Raw genomic sequence first — 20,371 nt, forward strand, 5'->3', positions numbered from 1 at the left:
GCTGGTAGATTTGGTTCATCAAACACGCTAGCAAAGCAACACAATATATGAAATAAGCACAACAGAAATGTCACATAGGTCGGACCACCATGTTTAACTATATATCTTTAAATGTTACAGTTACGGCTGAAAATGACAACAGAAACTAACAAGTTTGCCGATTTCACATACCCATGCAATCGAATTGTGTACCTTGAAGTGATTGTTGTTGTTAGTGTGACATCTCAGTGATTCGGTTTATTGGAGTGGAACCAAAACATGGACAAACCTGCATGGCTTTATACCTGAATATGTTTGGTTTCTTACCCTTATATTTTCGGTAAATTACTGTGTACAGATAGTGGCTGCAGCAGTGAGTGGCTATTTTTGACCCCAGCATCCTCTTTTTAAAGCTCGATATTTGTCATTGTAGTAAACACAAGATTCTGTGGCACAGAAAAAAAGTCATCCAGTGTCCATTTCTTGGCCAGCAGCGGGTCGCTCTCAGACCTTGTTGATGCCAATCCCCACTCTGCATCAACACTACAGCTCTGTCTCCCAGGGGATCTAAATGGGTCATCAGGGGTTTACATCTCATCGCAAAATCAACCCGTTGGCCTCTAACCACTTCCCACCGTCACTGTCCACCATTATCATTGCAGAGCCGGCTCAGTAATAACGCTCACTGCAGCAGTTTCTCATTTCCAGCCACGTCTCCTCTCCATTCGCCATGCCTTTTGGCTCTGCCGGATCGGTGCGCATAAGGGCAGACACGCCTCATTGCATGAGCTTTTCAAACAAAGCTTGTTTCCATGGTGACCACCTTTCCCCCTCTTGTGCTACTTTTTATGGCAGCAGAGCACATAATGCATCTGCAGTCATATACCCCATCTCAAACAGTCCCAGTCTGAACGTTATCATTTGATTGTTTGTTTCACAGCCTGCAAATCAAAATTTTTTTTCCCCACTCTCTTGGAATAGCTTACACGCTCATTACATGAACAATGTCGTGTCTTTTAAAAACACACTGGGATCCGCTGAGGATGTGGCACAGGAGCAATGTTTCCTGACAGAGATGAGAGCTGACTGCTGAGATGTACATCTGCTGCTGCTCGACCTCTCCCTGGGATTCAGCTTCACTCCACTGTCATTTTTTCTCAGCATCTGCGGGAGTTTTCTCTCTTTCTTTTCCCCCATCTCACATTTTTCTCGAAATGATGTGTTCCCTAGGGGGCGTTTTAGCCCTGTTGGCTGTCTGGAGATGGGTTAGTTAAGGTGCTAGAACATCAAGCTCTTTCTGTACAGTACTGTATCGCTGGAATCACGTCATCAGTCATGTTTTTATATTATCATAATCCTGGAAATGTGCTTCATCTTCGCCGAATCCATACATACATTTGACGGATGCAGATTTATCTGCCTCACAGTTATTTCCATCTCCACTCACCTGTAACTTTATCGACTTTATTGTTATGGTTAAGCCCTGTGCTGTCATCGGATTATCCAATTCACTCACGGTAACACATATATAGCAACACATTATTATTTCGAAGCTGCGTCGTCCCTGGTTGAAATCCAGCTGGGGACTTTTGTTGCATGTCATTCCCTTCTATCTCCTCATGCCCTGCCTCTTAACTACTGTGCTGTCTAATAATGGCAAAATGCCCCAAAAAGAGCTTCAGGGTTTCAGCAGCAGAGACAAAAATAGCTCACTCTGTCAACCCTAGTAATAGTCTACAAAGCTTCAATTCTAATGACAGCCAGCACATTAGAAGATTGTCTGCAGCAGGAGCATTCTTCGATACCTATCCGCATGCAGTAATTGGCAGCAAGGATTGGCTTTTACCGCAGCTCATCATATTGAGCGAGACATGGATGGATGGAGCGCCGCTGCCTCTGCAGCCGCTGCATACAAAGGGTTACACGGGAGTCAGCCGCAGTCTAAAAATAGACTGTTGCTCTCGCCTGCCTCTGCACAGGCCTCTATGGATCTCCGCCCTTAAGCTCTTGCACGTGAGGTAAAAATAACCCTCTTTGTGAAAGCATACACACACACACACACACACTCTCTCAGTACGTTCCTCGCTCTCAGCCTCTCCCTTGTGACATAACACAATCTCTGGCTGTTAAAAAAGATGCAAAAAGGTTCAGATAAAATGTTGGTTACACATGATTTGCCGTTCTGTGTTGGGCATCGCTTAGACTGTGCACATTGCTCACAGCATGTTCACAGTCACAGACTAGTGAACACCTTTTACACGTTGTAGTAAAACAGCAAGGCGGCTGAAAAATCTCTCACACGAATACGCTGAATATCAGCAGCGGCTACAATATCACAGCAGCAGCAGTTGACTGGAAGCAAGCAATCGCACATCACAACATCTGTTATTTTGTGTCCACGTTTAAGTTCACAGACCTCCAGGTTGACGTGATTCATACGTTGCAGTGGTCGGATAAAATTGGCCCCATGTGCTTTAATGTGATTATCATGTAATTTTGGTCTGAGGCAACACAGCATTTAATTAGGAAGGGGTCATTTCAGTGTGACCGGCTCATCCTGAGCTGCTCTTCTTACTGCCATTAAAAAAGGCTTCACTGCCGCTGCTTATAGCAGGATGGTGGTAATTAGCAATATAGTGTCAGAAGTCACACCTGAGGGACAGGGTGGTATTCAGTGATATGGGTCTGGTTTGCTATTAGATGTTCTTTGGTAGGAAAATAACATGAAAGAGCTGTAGACCTCCGTCACCTCCTCTACACACCCAAATGCATTTACATAAGTGGACCTCTCTGCACAAACATTCTACCTGTCTGCTGGTTTTGTTGTTGTTGTGTTGAGTTACTCAGTTTTTTGCAGCATCTTCGCAGGTAGGCTTGAACTGAATACTTAATATCTAGTAAGGACAATGATCTTTATATGAGTACGAGTATCATCCGAGTAGAACGTATCAAAATCTGATGATTTTTCTGATGATCCTCAAGCTGAAGGTGGAGGAGCGCAAGATGTCTTCACATCCATCTGCTCCATGATGTCATCATGGAGGAGTGGGAGAGGATTCCTGAAGCAACCTGTGAGCTCTGGTGAATTCCATGCCCAAAGGGTTAAGGCAGTGCTAGATAATAATGGTTGGCGCACAAAATACTGACACTTTAGGCACAATTTGGACATGTTCACTGTGGGGTGTACTCACTTATGTTGCCAGCTGTTTAGATGTTGATGGCTGTGTTTTGAGTAATTTTCAGAGGAAGGTAAATCTATGCTACTATACAAGCTGTACACTGACTACTTTAAGTTATATCAAAGTGTCATTTCTATAGTGTTGTCCCATGAAAAGATAGAATGAAATATTTGCAAAAATGGGAGGGGTGTACTCACTTATGTGAGATACTGTACATTGCTTTGAAAGGTCATTACAGAAGCACATGGCTAATTAATATGCAGAAGTACTCCTCTGCCTCTGATTGGCTCTGATGATGTCATCTTGCAAAATGACATCATGGGAGCATGTGTAGTGGAGAAACAGCAATGCATGTGTGATAAAAAGTATTGATCTGGAGCTCAATTCTGAGCCAGTTCTGTAGTTTTCCAATAAACAATAAATATGGCAGCTTTATTTAAAAAAAAAGTTCTGTTAAAAAAGTTCTCTTACTCTTATGATTAAAAAACATTGATCTGAAGCTCAACTCTGAGGCTGCTGTGTCATTTTCTAATAAACAATAAATATGGCAACTTTAATAAAAGAATAACAGGTTCTGTAAAATATAGTTCTCTTACATTTATGATCAAAATAACCTGAAGCTCAATTGAGAGGCTGTTCTGTTAATAGTTTTCTGAAAAGTAACTTTTGATCAACCCATATCATTTTCAGAATTAAACAACTTCAGGTCAGAACCACACCAACTTCTGATTTAAACCCTGCCCATTACAAATACAGATACAGATCATTTAGTTGGCTGAACAGATACAGACAACGATGTACTCTCTTATCCCTGTGCTCTTAAGCCCCGTTTCCACCAAACACTTTCGGTATGGTACCTTTGGAGCCAACAGTAACCCTTCAGACCCTAGCGTTTCCACTGTAAACTATACGGTTAAATGTGGGCGGGGTTGTTGTCACTCACTGCTCCGTCCAGCACTCACTGTATTCCCTCATCAGCGGTGACACAGATGGAAGTCTGCACCTGGTTTATCGTCCACAGAACGAGGCTGCACGCCCACATTTTCAGAACAAAATAGAACAGGCTGCAGTGAGAGGTACCCCAACAGAGGGGGGACCAAAAATGAGGATGGTACTGAACAGGGTCCGTGTACTTCACGGCCATTCGTTTTTCATTTCGAAATAACAAATTGAAACACAGAAAACCAACCATTATCCGTTTTTTGTTTTGAAATGACCAAACGAAAAAGGAGAAAAACGATCCGTCTCCCGTTTTTTTTATTTGATAATAAAGAAAAGAAAAACGGAGAACAAATCGTTATCCGATTTAATTTAGGAATTTAAAAAAAAAAAACCCTGTGGGGAACTCCTTTCTCTATTTTTCACCACGAGCGAGCCACAACTTTTTTTTTTCAGAGGACAAGAAGGCACATCATCGGAGGGCGTACATACTGGGTACATAACGCAGCAGCGATATCAACACAGAACATTCCATTTCTTCTATTTTCTGCAAAAAAACCCCTGCATATTCATCCAAAGACATATTGCCGCCAGGGCCCAGTGCCGCCTGATGCTCTCTGATGACATCTCTTGACGGGTCGTTTGTGGAGCACATAAGAGCTATGAACAGTACATACAGAGCATGTACATTTCCTATAACTACTAGAATATTGCTTTATCTGACATGTTATGCTAATAAATAACTTTTCTAACTAATCTAGGTCACTCTACATGGACGGCAACTAACGGCATACCACATTACACATTACATGTTCGCAAAAAATGATAAGCAATACATGAATTAATAAAAAGTTTTATTACCATGGACCAAACGTTCCTTTTCGTCCGCCAGTTTTCTGTGAAAGTGACGTCAATTTCAGTCAAGTCGGCAGCTCCTGTTCATGTGTATTTTCCCAGTCAGAAAGTAATTTTCCAATTATTCTGACACCATATGAATGCAACTTACTGGTCACAGAGATGAAATGAACAAAAAATAGAGAAAGGAGTTCCCCACAGGGTTTTTTTAAATTCCCAAATTAAATCGGATAACGGATAATGGATAATGATTTGTTTTCCGTTTTTTCTTTTCTTTATTATCAAATAAAAAACGGGAGATGGATTGTTTTTTTCTTTTTTCGTTTGGTCATTTCAAAACAAAAAACGGATAATGGTTGGTTTTCTGTTTCAATTTGTTATTTCGAAATGAAAAACGAATGGCCGCAAAGTACACGGACCGAATGGTTCTATTGGTACCATCCACAACTTTTCACAGTGGAAATGGAAAAATAACTGAACTGTAACGTACTGTATTGCTCAGTGGAAACGGGGCTTTATTTATCAGTGTGAGCTGGAATTTGTTTCAGTGATGAATCAAGCAGTATACATGTTTATCAGTAAATGACACATAGTTTGTCAAACAAATTTCCATGCTCAGTTGCCCGTGAAAGTTCTGCAAATGTATGTTCATTTTGGGCTCCACAGTAGGAAGTGAAGTGGAAAGAGAGGACACCTTTTCCGGGGATTGCACACTGTGAGCAGCTCAGACCAGGGTCTGTGGCTTAGATTGAAAGGTTATCTGGACACCCCAAGTTTAAATAGCATGATATTGCTGTATATTACAGTAGTTATATTTGTGACTTATCATTTTCTCCTGTCTTGGGAAAAGCTGTTCACTTTGACTTTGACTTTGACACTTTGAAAAGTGGCACAGTTAAACAGGTGTTGGTGGTTAAATGCTGGGACATCCACAAGCTATTCACTGACAACTACATATAAAGAAGTTACCAAAACTTTCTTGGCATCATTGTGAACTCTGACCAACCATTTTTCCTAAAAGGACATTCACATGCCACTAATTTATAGCAAATACTGGGAATTTTAACACTGCTCAGATTACATAATCAGCAAATATTAATATCGTATGCATCTGAAAACAACATATTTATACTGTACGAGTTTGCAAAGCTTCCACTTGTATCACGTGGGTGCCGCAAAAACACAAATATAGTGATTCTGGGGCAATTTCTGCATAGTGCACCTTTAAGGGAAATTTCGGTTTATTTCAACCTGTCTCCTGTCGTCCTAAATTTGTTTCAAGTGACTAGTGACATAAAAATAATAGTTAGCATGTTAGCCGTTAGCCTAGATACAGCCGGGGCGCATAGTAGCGTCAGACCTGTTAAAACGTAAGTGAACGGGCAACCTTCAAGTGCAAAGTTAGTCCACTGAACAAGCTTTTTTTCCACAAAGACCGCCTCATATCGTTAGGATAAATGTCAGAGAACATATAGAAAACGACATGTAAACATGTTGTCTTACCTTACCGGTGTGCTGCCATGTTTGTTTACCATTTAGCTCTGCTTTCCAAAGCGCGGCCGAAATATCGCGAGAACAAGCAGTGATCTCATACCATGCCTGAAATCTCGTGAGAACAAGCAGCAACAGCTGGAAGGCAGAACCGGACAGTAGCCTGAAAAGTTCATTCATTTATTTTATGAAAGATTTATAGAATAATGGCTGACTTTTTGCCAGACTTCAACTTTGTGGAGGAGGAATTTGATTTTGCAGAGTCTGATGGCCGCCCTTATTTATTTGAGCCAGAATACACTGACGAAGAGCTTTGTGAAATTGAAGAATGGAGGAGGAGGAGAGAGAGGCGCGACAGGTAGAGGACGAGAGAGGAGGAATGGCTGCTGCAAGGCTGCGTAGCTCTGGAGATTGGTGGTGTACCTGTGAATGCTGTGCCCCAGTGCCCACAGAAGAGGAATGCCTCTGTTGCAAGGAATGGGACCGGTTGCAGCCTTATTTTCAAGGTCTGGATGTGACCGAGGACGAGACACCTCCACCTGGAGTAGTATCCAGCTGGGCTTTATCTAGAGCTCGCGAGATTTCAGGCACGCTATGAGATCGCTGCTTGTTCTCGCGATATTTCGGCTGTGCTTTGGAAAGCAGAGCTAAATGGTAAACAAACATGGCAGCACACCGGTAAGGTAAGACAACACGTTTACATGTTGTTTTCTATATGTTCTCTGACATTTATCCTAACAATATGAGGCGGTCTTTGTGGGGAAAAAGCTTGTTCAGTGGACTAACTTTGCACTTGAAGGTTGCCCGTTCACTTACGTTTTAACAGGTCTGACGCTACTATGCGCCCCAGCTGTATCTAGGCTAACGGCTAACATGCTAACTATTATTTTTATGTCACTAGTCATTTGAAACAAATTTAGGACGATAGGAGACAGGTTGAAATAAACCGAAATTTCCCTTTAAGGTTGGGGAAAGGTTATGGTCTGATTTGAGACATGAATCAGAATTTAAATTCAACCAAAGCCACAGTCTTTCACTAACCCTTAACCAATAGTTTTAGTAGCCTTACAACACTAGATGCAGAATGCAAATCCCAGGTTCCACTTTCCAAGTCCTGTGATTTGTAAGCGTGAGCATTCGTCCCTGCTGCAACGAGGGATGAAAAACGCTGTCACTGAATTCAATCCAGGCAGCTCTAACATGTATTCTACAAAGCAAATTACTTCTATAAACATGTATTTTGTATTTCTATTGAGACTGTTATTTGTTGCAGTGTGTACTAGTCATATATATGCATAACATTTAGGTGGGATCCATGAATAAATCACAGCACATGACTGTGACTTAGGTGCATTCAACCTGCTCTGAGAAAGCACAAATCTCTGTTCCACACCTCTGCTCTGCTGCTGCTGCTACTCTTATAAAGTCAAGCCCATTGTGACTCATCAAAATACCAAAATACATAAAAATGGATTCAGGCTAAAAAACAAAACAAAAAACATTGTTTTCACCTGAAAAAAAGCCACTTGGCCAGTACAAAACCCCACAGACAAACACTGTCAACAAAATAGATCTTTATCTGTATGCATGGACACGAATATCACCGCTCATTTCTGCAGATTTGGCTTTCATCTGTGCATGTCTTTGGTGGATTTATTTGAACACTAACCGATTCCTGGCTCATCCTTTTAAATAGATAGAAATTTTGGTGAAATCGTTCCATCCATCCAATCTCCCATCTACCCTTGCTGCCGTTCTCGGCCAGGGAAATAAAGGCCAAGCAGGCTGTTATTAGCAAGGGGCTGGGGGGAGGCAGGCAGGTGAAATGGACTGGGAATAAGGCCTGGAGATGTTCCTCGGTGCCCCCAGCTCAGCACACAGCCTGTTATTAAAAGCCTTGTAATAGGCTAGATTAGCCTCTAGATATGGCCTAATCCTTAAAAGACTCCACAATCAAATCAATGGCAGATCAAGATGGTGGGAGTTGAGGTGGGAGAGCCTGGCTTGCCTTGGTAGAAAGCACTTTTAGGGGTGCTTTGGGGGTTGGATGTGGTCTTTGTTGCTCTTACAACTGCTGTTCTATTGACTTGCTTATGCTTTATATTGAATTTTCTCTATTTACACTGCTTCAGTTGTGCACTAATGGTTTTTATAAACATTTTGGAATTACTTAGCTGTTTTTGAATTAGGTTTCCATCACGTTTTAATGCGGGAGAAAGTGTTCGACTTTCTCTCAGATCATGCTGCCTTCACCTTGAGACCCAGTACAAATTTTACACTTGCAGTTCGGGCTTTGTCACGACTGCATTTAAAAATGCTAATGTGAATTTTTTCTGGTGGCTCTCATGCCTTTTAGATGGAGGTGGATTATCCAAAATAAGCTGTTGGTTGGACAAAACAACATCTTGTCCACCTTTGACTGAGAAATGGTGTCAGACATTCATCACCTTTGCTTTGTATTTTACAGAGTGAACGACTAATTTAAAGGGGAACTAATATTTTTTTCAACCTGGGCCCTATTTTCCAATCTACTTTTGTCTAAATGAGTGATAGGATGTTCAGTATTTGACATTTCTCCAGTACGAAGCTAGGGCTGACCTGCCTGCAGCCTGTGAGCGCGCGCTATATTAAATAATAGGGCACTCAGACAGCGTCAAACAACATCAGAATACGTCCACTAAAAGTGCATTTTTTTCACACTTATAGGCTCGGTTGTTAGTATAATTATCCGACAACATGTTGTGAGCACATTAAAATCCATGTAGATTATTATTTTTAAATGAAAAACAACACATTTAGCCTCTTATAAGCAATGTACACATACTGCTGTATCCTGGCCTTTGTCAGCCCCTTTATTAGCAAATTAGGGATTTCTGTGTTTCATTGAATTTTATTTGTAGCACAGGAGTCTCTAAAAGTTTTATAAGTTAGCAGCCAGTGCAAACAGACACTCAAATGTCAACTCAAATCCCACCAAATGAAGGGTTTTATAAATGAATCTCATGAAGTCAGGGTTACAGTGAATTTACAGGAAATATGAAATACTCCCTTCACTGCTGTGATGCTAATTGCTTGGTTTAATTCTTAGGAAAACATTCCTTTCCATATTGCTCCTCATTTGAAGTGTTAATTTGAATGTGGCCGTCTGGCTCTCAGTAATTACCTGTCCAAAGGAAACCAGTCACAGGCCTCGCCAGGCGCTGTCTTCCCATTTAGGATCCATATGCATTGTTGCAACACGGTATTTTTAGACTTAATGTGTAATGTGCGCTTTTGAAGAAGACTGAATGAAAAGCAGCTCCCATTTGAGGATGGGACTTCAGTCGGTGACATAAGCCCAGTCCCACTAATCTTCAAAGGCGGGTGTATTTAAGTGTGTCGCAGCAAGAACAGGAGCTTTCCTGTTGTCTTTGGTTTGAAGTCTTAATTGTTATTTAATTTGTGTTCTGCTTTGCTGTAAAGGCTGTGTGATGATAATTGCATTGCCTTTTCTCCTCCACCTCACTTTGATGTATGTGCGTCTCTGGACTCATCACGAGATCTTTTTTCTTGCAGTGTAATTTCATTAATAATTCGCTCGCAGGACAAGTGAGGCAGCAGATCACCTGTAATGATACTCATGTGCTTATTACAGTGAAATTCAAAGTAACATAATGACCAAACAGACATGTAAGATACAGGCAGATTTTCTCCCTCAAATCATTTATTATTCGCCAGATCAATACACTTCTTTGTTTATCTCTGTTCATGTTTTAATGCGTTGTTTGACTGCTCAGCAATGACAGCTATGGAGAGTAAACGCAACAAAGCACTTGCCAGTTCAGTGCTCTGCCCATCTTCCTCTCTGCATCAGAGAACGACTCCTCCGGGAGCCGTCATGGCCTCTGAACTGAAAATCAGAGATGAACCTACCGATCAATACATGGATCCGCTCTGTTTTGCCTATCAAACAGAGGGAAAATTGCACAGCACACATGGCTGCAGCTCTTGAACATGTTCACTAAGAAATCATTTGCATCGGTTCGTGTGGTGCCTGTCAGAGCAGCAAAACCAGGAGGCGACACTCCGACTCTACCTTTATAGGAACCTCTTATTGCAAGTTGGCCTCCTGTGAAGATGGATGTCCAGGTAATTTGCAGTTAGCCACCCACCTCAAAGTCACATTGTGTCATTTGTCCAAGTAGGGAATGATAGGAGCGCTGAGGGCACGAAAAAGATGGACTGCAGGTTTTTGTTCTTTTCTCTCTGTGTGAAGAAAGCTCTGATGGTGTCTGTCTCTCAGTTAAACACTTCAAATAAAGCCTATCACTCATCATGACACCAGTGAGAGGCCTGAGATTTTTCTTATTTCCTGTGAAGTGCTGCTGCATTGTGCCCATGCTTCACCATACAGGAGCCCAATAGGTATCTCCATGTCTGTTGTTTTTTGAGTTTTCAGATGAGATTACTTAATACTTAATAAGAAAATCCCCCTCTCGCCAGTGCTCTTAAAACCCTCTCTCAACATTTAGAGACATGTTTTTGGCCACCTGATAGATGCAAGCCCAATATCGACCGTCCCTTTGCCTCTGTTTTAAGGCCCAGACACACCAAATAACTAGTGGCAGCAAAGGCCGACTGTTGTGTAGCCTCATGACACCTGTGTCCTGTCCAAAAAGTTGCACCTGAACACACTGCAAAGACTAAAGCTAAAGTAGCATGTTTGTTCTGCACCTGCTTGAGAGGCAATCACTCTCTGTTGCAGCAGGTGGCGCTAGTCTGTATTCATAATTTGAAAAGGGAAACTTGAAGACCAACAGGATGGATTCAGAGGCTAGTTAGCCAGTTAGCACATTAACATAATCTGATGTCTGAAGTACAAAACATTTCTGCTACAGAGCTCAATGGCTAAAAATAATCTTATCTAATGTCAGAACTTTGCTCTGATTTTACGAGTCAAGTTCTTTGTTTACTTTCCTCACTTTGTTTCTCTTACCATGCACTGAGCTGAACTGCCAATCAAAGTGATTTCTCTCATGCCATCTCTGATTCAACCTGCTGAACTGCCAACAAGGGCTAACCACTGCCAGTGGAGTGGGACACTCACAGAAACTAGGGTGACAGATGCTCACCAAAGGCCTGACATGGACTAACAGCTGATCGTCGACTTGGTTTGTCAGGGCTCTCAGGGACCTTATTTACACTTAGTGCGAAGCGTTGCATAGTCTCACTGTCATTGCGAGTTTCAGACGGACGCAGTTTTCATTTTCACCCCCACCACTCACCTTGTGTAAGTAGCAAATCTACTTGCACTCATCTGTGGGCACATGAGTGTGTAGGTCTTACACCAAGGTGTGTTCAGGTACATTGCTGGGGTATTTCTATTTTGAGGCAGCAGAAAGCAATTGCTCCATTGACCAACAAAAACCTGGTCTAAAGTCAGAATGGTGCAGTATTTCCTGCTATTTAAAGACTGCATTATTCAGATAGTAAGATGCACCCACATAGCTGGGTTCACAGCGAGCCTAAACTCTGCTTGTTCCACACACAGGGACTTGCAGATGGGTTGAGGGTGGGTGATATAATGAATTATTAATATATTTTTGAATGGAGGGCCATGAATGCAGTACGGGTACAGTGTATTTTTTTAGGCTGGCTTAGAGGTCATTTTTTGTCCACACGTGCGATCTTAGTTTGGTTCAACAAGACTTCGATCCTGGAGGTGACACTTGAATTACCTCAGGCAATGAAGACCCTGGCTCTTGTAAATAAATAAATAACATACCCACAATATTTGGAAGGGGGTGCTTGGATCTGAGGGTGTTTGCTCAGGATAGATAAATAATTTAACACTTGTCAAACCTCACAAAGCAGCCTGCATTGGGGAAATATGCTGAACAGTAGATGAAGATAAGCACTGTGCTCTATTAAGGTAGAAATATGTAAATGCATGAAGCCAGTTGTCAAGTGTAGTTCACCCAAACATATTTTTGGTATCTTTCCTGTGAAAGGTTTGAGGTGAGCACTACACTTAGAGATCGCATGGACTTTTTAAATTGTTTTTCTGCTTTTAACTTAAGAAGGATTGTAGTAGAAATTGGCAAGCTATATTCCCAGCATGTGTTGCAGTTAAGGCAATTATAATGTCAGAATTCAGTGGGGAAAGAAGTCATTACCATGGGATCCCTGCATTCAGGGTCAAAATAAATCTCTGCATGACATGTAAAATGGTGACTAATGTAGGCATGTTCCCAGCATACTATAGCACTAGCTGTTAACTTGCCACTTACAGTAGTTCCACATTCTGGTGTGACTTGGCTTAAGGTGTTGCTGAGCTGGCTAATTTCATCCACGTTCAGTAGCATCAGTACTTTGTGTAATCGATTACAGCTATTAACATTGGTTGTCTAGAAGCAGAACTGAACCTGAAATCATTTTTTGTCTATTCAATATTATTGTCCATCCGTCCATCCAATTTACCTGCTTATCTGGGGCTGGGTCACAGGGGCAGCAGGCCAAACAAAGCCCCCTAGATGCCCCGCTCCCCAGCAACGCTTTCCAGCTCCTCCTGGAGGATCTCAACATTTTCCCAGGCCAGACGAGATATGTAATCCCTCCAGCCTGTTCTGGATCTACCCTGGGCCTCCTACCAGTGGGACGTGCCCAGAACACCTCTAACGGGAGGTGTCTAGGGGGCATCCTAATCAGATGCACGAACCAGCTCAACTGACCCCTTTCGATATGTTTTTTTTTTGTTTTTTGTTTTTTTGACAATATTATTTTGAATTGAATATGTTTGAGTCAAAATGGTTGGAAGTTGCTGCCCTTTGCTCTGGGAATTTGTGACGGGCATCCATCACGAGCTTATCAACAATGGAATTAATCATTAGTTGAAGACCTATACTAAACGCTTTAACTTTCTTTGAACACTTACCAAAGCTAAATACTGGCTATGAATATCAGGTATCAGTAACTTGAATTCCATAAATCTGATTCACGTCATTTGAACCTTTATTAACTTGGTTTTAAAGTTTTACATCACAGTTACGTAACTATTATGTCATTCTCAGTGTCCTCAAAATGTTCTTGTGGAAACTTGTATTTACAAGCGGCTCTACCATCTCCTGTTGCAGGATGGCCATCCAGGTTGACAAGTTTGACTTTGAGAGTCTGCCACAGCCGGACCAGGAGACAGCTCGCTTCACTAACCCCAAACAGCTGGAGGAGGAGCGACAGCATGCCCAGGGCTGCCAGATCAACAGCAAGCTGGGCATCTGTTGGAGCATCATATCCTTCCTGTGGCTACATGTATGACAGAGTTATATAACAGAGACCAGCCTGAGCTGAGCATCGCCAGGCAGACAGGAGATAGATATGGTAAAGGTTTGCATTCAGGATTGAGTGTCCTTAGTCTCTACTTAACCAATTAACAGTTCATAATCCCAGATAAGTTTCCAGCAGTTGTATTCTGCGGTGTGTTTGTTGAATGTTGTTGTTTGTTGACAGTCAGATCAGTGATACAGGGCATCTGGATCCTACATCTGGAGGCCCTCTGGCTAGCAGGGAACTTATACGCCTGCACTGACAGATGGGGAGAGCGTATGGCAAAGCTCTTGCCGCTCCGACACTGCGAAGTGATGTCTTAGTGTGTGTATGCGTGGGCGTGTAATTGTGCCACACATCAGTATGATACATGTTCCCATAGGTCCTGGTCTGTGGGCAAGCCTTGTGGTTCGTCAAAGGTAATCTTTGACAGCGCATTGTTCTCTGGGGTCTGCTTTTTCCTCAGGGAGACAATTTGTATCTATTCCTTTATACACTCTTGTCCTCTGGCTTGTCATATACATGTACATGTACATGTTCATGGTCACCATACCTTGCCTGCAGGAATAAAGAATGTATAGGCATAGACTGTAGCACAGATGCAAGCTGGGTTAGTATTTGTATCCAGTGGGGTTGTCAGCTGAGACCCTATATTTTCTCTTAAAACTGTTATGTATTTATTTTCTCTCTCACTTTCTGGCGATGATACAATAGGAGCACAAAACCTAACAGGAAAGTGTTGTTGTGTAGCTTTATAACCAGTTAGAATCTTTGAGCTACATGGTAGGTATCTTCACCAACAGATCCACTGAGACATCCATGTATGTTTTCTTTTGTTTCCAATGCTGAGAATATGTCTGCAGTACTGTGGGGTAAAACCTTGGAAGGTATGACCATTTCAGTTCTAACTGAAAAGTCTCTGACAGAGTTTTTGGCCAAGTAGTCTCGGAAACAAAGTTGTTCTTGCTGTTCTTCCACTGAGACCTAATTTTTATTTGACAAAAGGAGACGCTCTTGTACAGTAAATTAATGTCAGAAAGGAGACAAACAGAGGTGGAAAAAGTGATTAAAATAGTAACATTATTTTTAGATTTTTTTGTGAAATCAGGTATTACTTTAAACTAGACTTGAACCAATTACAATTTTTTGGGCCGATACCAATTTCTGATTTGCGGAGTGTTTAGACAACCAATTCCGATTTTAGCCGATTCCGATTTTATTTTTGTCAAACCACTTTACAGCACACAAGACATTGCCATATTTTCTGTCTTTCCTTTATTAGAACATTTTAACCAAGATACAACCAGCTTTTCAATAATCATCTCAAACAAACAAACACAAACAGTGACACAGGTTAAGAAACATTTTCCTTTTTGCTCAAATATAACTTCAGGTACAGTATTTTAATAATTAAGTAAAAAAGTCAAACATAAATAAAAACATAGATAAATAAAATTATAATTCTTGGTGTAAAGCATTTGTGGGTAATTTCCTGAATAGACAATAAAGTAAAAATATCTCCTGTGGAGAATTCACACAGGTCTACACGACGCACCCGTCAGTATGCTCACGGACACGCGCATCTTCGGCACACGGACATGCGCCTCGTCACTTTCAAGCAGCACAGTGCAGCAGTGAGAGCTCCGCAGCTCAGTTTAACACTGACAATTAACAACTTTCTCCTTCTCTTCTTTGATGTGTGTGTGTGTGTGTGTGTGTGTGTGAATGATTAAGGTGAGAAGCCGCCCATGTTTCACTTCCTCACGTCACCCAAGCTGTGAGTTGCACATGTGCGTGTGTGCGCTGCTGATGTTACATGATGTCAATCATGCGGTGCGGCGGAAATTTGACCGGCGTTTTAAATTGGCATATTTTAGACTGACCAGCCGGTTGCAGGTCACGGCCGATCACATGAAAACCGGCCCGATAACGAGCACTGCCGATTAATCGGTGCAAGTCTACTTTAAACATTGGTCATTTTTGATCAAAAATTGAACTCAAGGTCCACATACTTTTTTTAAATGACATCTCACAGTGCTCATCTGCAGATGAAGTTTTCTTAAGACAGGAACTTTACTTTGACTAACTGTAAGGCCAGAGGCAAATTTCTACTTATGTGGACAACAGTGTGCTATTCGTTGACATCCAGTACTTGCACGCGATCTGATTTTAAGGCTGTGCAACATGTATACTGGACTAAACTGTTTGTTTGACCAGTTCGAGACTGACACTGAAGACTCCACTCTGATCCTCTTGAAGTACGACCTCAGAGTAGAGACCATTTAGGTTGCAGAGCCAAAGCCAACAAACCAGAACTTCAACCAGCTGAACTGTGGAGAAAGATCATGAGTGCCATAAAAGGCTCCTGAGTTCATGGGAAAGTTTCCTCCTGTTGAAAAGAGCCACAAGCCATCCTGCACACAGTGCCTTGTATCAGCCTATAACTCATCAGTCTGCAGTTTCCAGTGCACATATTTAGAGATTTAAGAACTGCCTGTCAGATTGTTGGTGAGCATGGTGTACAATTAATGATGAATTCAATCTCTGAGCTACTGAAGTTGCCATTATATTTTTCCTTTTTATGAGGGCGTAAACACCTCCATCATTATGTGCATTGTTTTATCTACAAGTAATTTGGCAGTGTGTAGGCAGGGATGAAGAAAGAAAATGACATACAAATACATTCCTAGCAGCAAGTCTGATAGCACTCCTGTTACTTAAGGAAAAAAAGAAACATCCTGAAACAGCCTGTTTGATCATTTTATCCAATTCAGTACATGCATTATGAGTGCAATTTATGAATGTAAACATGCTTCTTTTGAAGCTGAACAGAATATGGACAGGCTCAAGCAAGTACGTCATCAACAGACAAATCCTGTAGCTGCTCAGAAGGCAGTGAAACAGTCACTGTGTTTTTTCTGGGCTATGAGGACAAAAATAAAGACACATGTAGGAGACGCGCGTCCCTAAATATATAACTTAAAAAAATAAATAAATAATTGATTGAGAAATATATAAGAAATACATAATATCTTGGTATTTCCAGGCTCACTGGTGATACATGATATATAGCTCAGTAATTTTTATGACATGTTCAGTTGCAAGTCAAAGCCACACTTGAGATGTCACAAGCACTTTTATAAAAACAGACTGTGATCAAAATAAAATGCAAAGACAATATACAGCAAATGCAATATACAGCTGCACAATATGTAAATGAAAATTATATCAAAGTTTAGTTGATTCAAACACACATTAAACACACATTAAACATGGCTTAATAGCGACAGTTTCAAACACAAGTACACAAATCAGCTTCACTATAACTCGCAGCATTCACAGACAAACACTTGTCTTTATCTGGACACATTTCCCCACAAATACAACATGCTAACGTTATTAGCACAAGCCTATGGCATTTTACATTGTATAAATTAGCCTAGCAGCTAGCGATCTTTTCCTCTTCCCATATAAAACCAGGGACAACAGCAACATTAAACAAAGGTAACAGTATAAAATTTGGCTCCATTACAGCTCACAAGGTTCACTGACAAAACAACTGTCTTAGACAAAACACATTTTCCAAAAAAATACAACATGCTAATGTTATTAGCACCAGCCTATGGCATTTTACATTGTATAAATTAGTCTAGCGGCTAGCAGAGATTTCCTCTGCTCATATGAAGCCAGGACACACAAGACATAAAATGCTATTTTGTGGAGGCTTTATTGTCTTCACAATTTATTGTTTCTTATCTGTAAAATTAAAGTAAATAAAAGCTTCATTTCCACTGAGGGAAATGGGAGCTGTGAGAGAGGAGAGATGCACACTGGCCTAGAGTTTGGCATTTGTGCCATCCTTGATTTTTGGAACTAGAAGTGAGCATATTTGTATGAGTGGGTGGATATAATCCTAATGTTAGCATCTAGTTCGGTTAGGACAGTTAACCATGATAATGCTAATGCTAATTTTCACTAGCAAAAACGTGGCTTAAAATCATCATAACAAAATGTACTGGAAAGTCTGAACATCTGACTCCTTAGAGGGTTTTTTTTAGCCCGACCAAACCCTAAAAAATACCTTGTTAAGCGACGAAAACACAATAATGAACCAAACTGAAAATACACTTACAAAGCGACAGCATCTGGGTTTCACGCCATGGTAGTGACTTGTCAACAGACGGCACCTACCTGTCAGTCAAAGCATCCACACCCTTAATTATGCATATCTTTAAGCCTTGTTGACATTCAAACTAGTGAGTTATATAAAAATTCCCCTCCTCTTCAGGCGTCAAGAATGGGGAAATTAGCTAAAGAGACTAAAACTGTTTTTTGAACCAGGCTGGACGTGGAGGGTCAACTGGCTTTTGGTGCCAGCCTCAAGTAGCCAGTAGAGGAACATCAGTTTTTGGCTTCTCTTCTCAGGCACACAGGTTGGCTCTTGGTTCAAATACAAGTAATTTGGATGGAACATCTCCGACGCAGCTTATCTTAAGTCACTTATTCATTCAGTGTGAACGGACCAACACCAAAATTGTTACATGATGTTATCGAGCTGATTCTTGATGCTATCATTTCTTGCACAGAGAGACATTTCTGTGTGTGAAGATAGTGACTCAGCTGTCTCACATCCTTGGAATAGCACAATGTAAAATCCGCTCCGGGGTGGATTTTTCCCCTTTTTACAACATGAAAGGACGAGAGAAATAAAAGATTTGATTGCAGTGCGTGTCACACTCCGAAGCACTCGCTTGGCCCTGAGCAAAGTAACAGTCACTTTAATTTGTAATTTATGACTTCCCTATATTATTATTTCTGTTTTGTTTATGGTTTACAGTTATGGTGATTCACTCACAGGGAAAGGCTCTGCCATGTACAGTGCAGCCACTGAAAGACATTGAAGAAATAAAGCAGGAAATGTGTAATGTGCGTCTGCTCCTTGAAGAGGTCATTGCCAAGTTCATGAATCATCCCTGCGTATCGTGTGGAAGTTAATTTGTGTCTCAGTAGCTCTCGTAACTAGCACTAATATCCACTTCACAGTTGATTATTATTGTAACCTCCTCACAGTATATCCAGATAACAGTTTGTCTAAACTATTGCAGCCAGCGCGAAGTGACAGCATGCTACTTCACAGATTGACTTCAGCGGACACCAGTGCAGTGTAGGACTTGTTTTAAAATGTCACAGATCACATTCAAGGCATCGTTCTAAGCTGTACTCCTTCAGCAGCACTATTTCTTTTTATCTTTTCTCTAAACTTAGGTCTTAGAGTCATCTTAACTGTCAAGACTCCCAGGTTATGGAACCACCTGCGAACTCTTTTAGTGTTTTACTACAAGCATTGTGACTTAAAAGTTCCTAATAAAGCTCAGAGACTAGCTTTAGGTAGTATTTATCACAGAAAATAGCAACAGCCTTAAAGCCATTCTGTCAGCCCATTGCAGGGATGCACCAAGTCTCCAAGCAACACTTTGGAGGCCTTTCAAAAAGCTGTAGAGACATTTTGAATTAGCGTAAGCAATAATTGTCAATTTTCCTTTGCCAGGAAAAACTATGGCGCGAGACATAAAAGTATTCTGGGCAGCAAACAGAAAAGTGCCAAACTCTGAATGATTGTTGACAGTAAGTTCAGTGGGTGGACAAGCATGCTGATCATCAACACATTGTTTCTATTACTGCTCAGCTCTGCAGCCATTTGGAGGAACGGACGGGATGTTTGTTGGCTACAAATATATGATATACTGCACCTGAAAGTGGATTTCAGCCCTTTGTGGAGAGCTTTGTCTCAGACTTTGACCAGTGATGTTTACCTGATTTATTTTGCAGTCGGTCCTATCGGTATCCAGACCAGTATATGCAGTTTAATTATCCCCACTAACCTGGTAAAGGCTGAAAGACGCCACGGTGGAAAAAGACATCAGGGTCACCTTACGTAGCCTGCTGCCACTGTGACTCATACATGGATAAATGCCAGAAATGGATGAATAATTGATTGGAAGAAGATTTTTGCAGCATTTGTGAACCTTTGTTTTCAATAGAGCTGTACTTATACTGTACTGATAAGGCAGATAAATGCTCCAAGTACCTAAATTGGTATAGTGAGACCAATTTATCTGCAGCGTTCGTCAAACCTACAGAAGCCCTGACAGGCAGGGTGAAAAAACAGAGTTTATCTCCTACATACGAGATGTTGCCCCCTACATGCTGAATATTACCTTTATCGCTAAAACAAAACGCCCACATTTGGTGGCTAAAAAGCGGCTTGAACAGTGCAGCTTGGCAGGTGTCTATGGAAAGTGGTGCTATCCATGGTGCTGAAACAAAAGCTGAGCAAGCCTAGATGCTGGTATATGAGATGCATGCGGTTGGCTAATCAGAGTTTAATGGTGGTTTTGTATCAGTGACATTAGTGCAGAAAACATGAATCAATCTCTGTTTCTGTTGCTTGCTCACTCGCTCCATGGGAAGGCTGTGTATGTGTGTATGGGGTAACCTAGACATTGCAGGCAGGCGATTCTTGTGTGTTTGAAATAGAATCCTGACGGGGCCATTAAATAGGTCCACTATGTTTTACAGGGGACATCTGTAGTTCGTTAACTGAGAAGGTAAAACCTTTCGTTTAT

At 41.3% G+C, this 20,371-nt stretch overlaps 1 protein-coding gene across 2 annotated transcripts in view; it reads left to right on the top strand.

Moving 5' to 3' along the window:
- Nucleotides 1–20,371, top strand: part of trappc9 (trafficking protein particle complex subunit 9) — a 315,126-nt gene that overhangs the window by 188,164 nt on the left and 106,591 nt on the right. For both annotated transcript variants that reach the window (XM_049602007.1, XM_049602008.1), the window contains one exon: nt 13,556–13,708. In XM_049602007.1, coding sequence (XP_049457964.1) covers nt 13,556–13,708 — 153 coding nt within the window. The remainder of the gene's footprint in view (nt 1–13,555; nt 13,709–20,371) is intronic.

The sequence above is a fragment of the Epinephelus fuscoguttatus genome, linkage group LG17 (genome assembly GCF_011397635.1).
Source record: "Epinephelus fuscoguttatus linkage group LG17, E.fuscoguttatus.final_Chr_v1".
In the NCBI taxonomy this organism is placed as follows: domain Eukaryota; kingdom Metazoa; phylum Chordata; class Actinopteri; order Perciformes; family Serranidae; genus Epinephelus; species Epinephelus fuscoguttatus.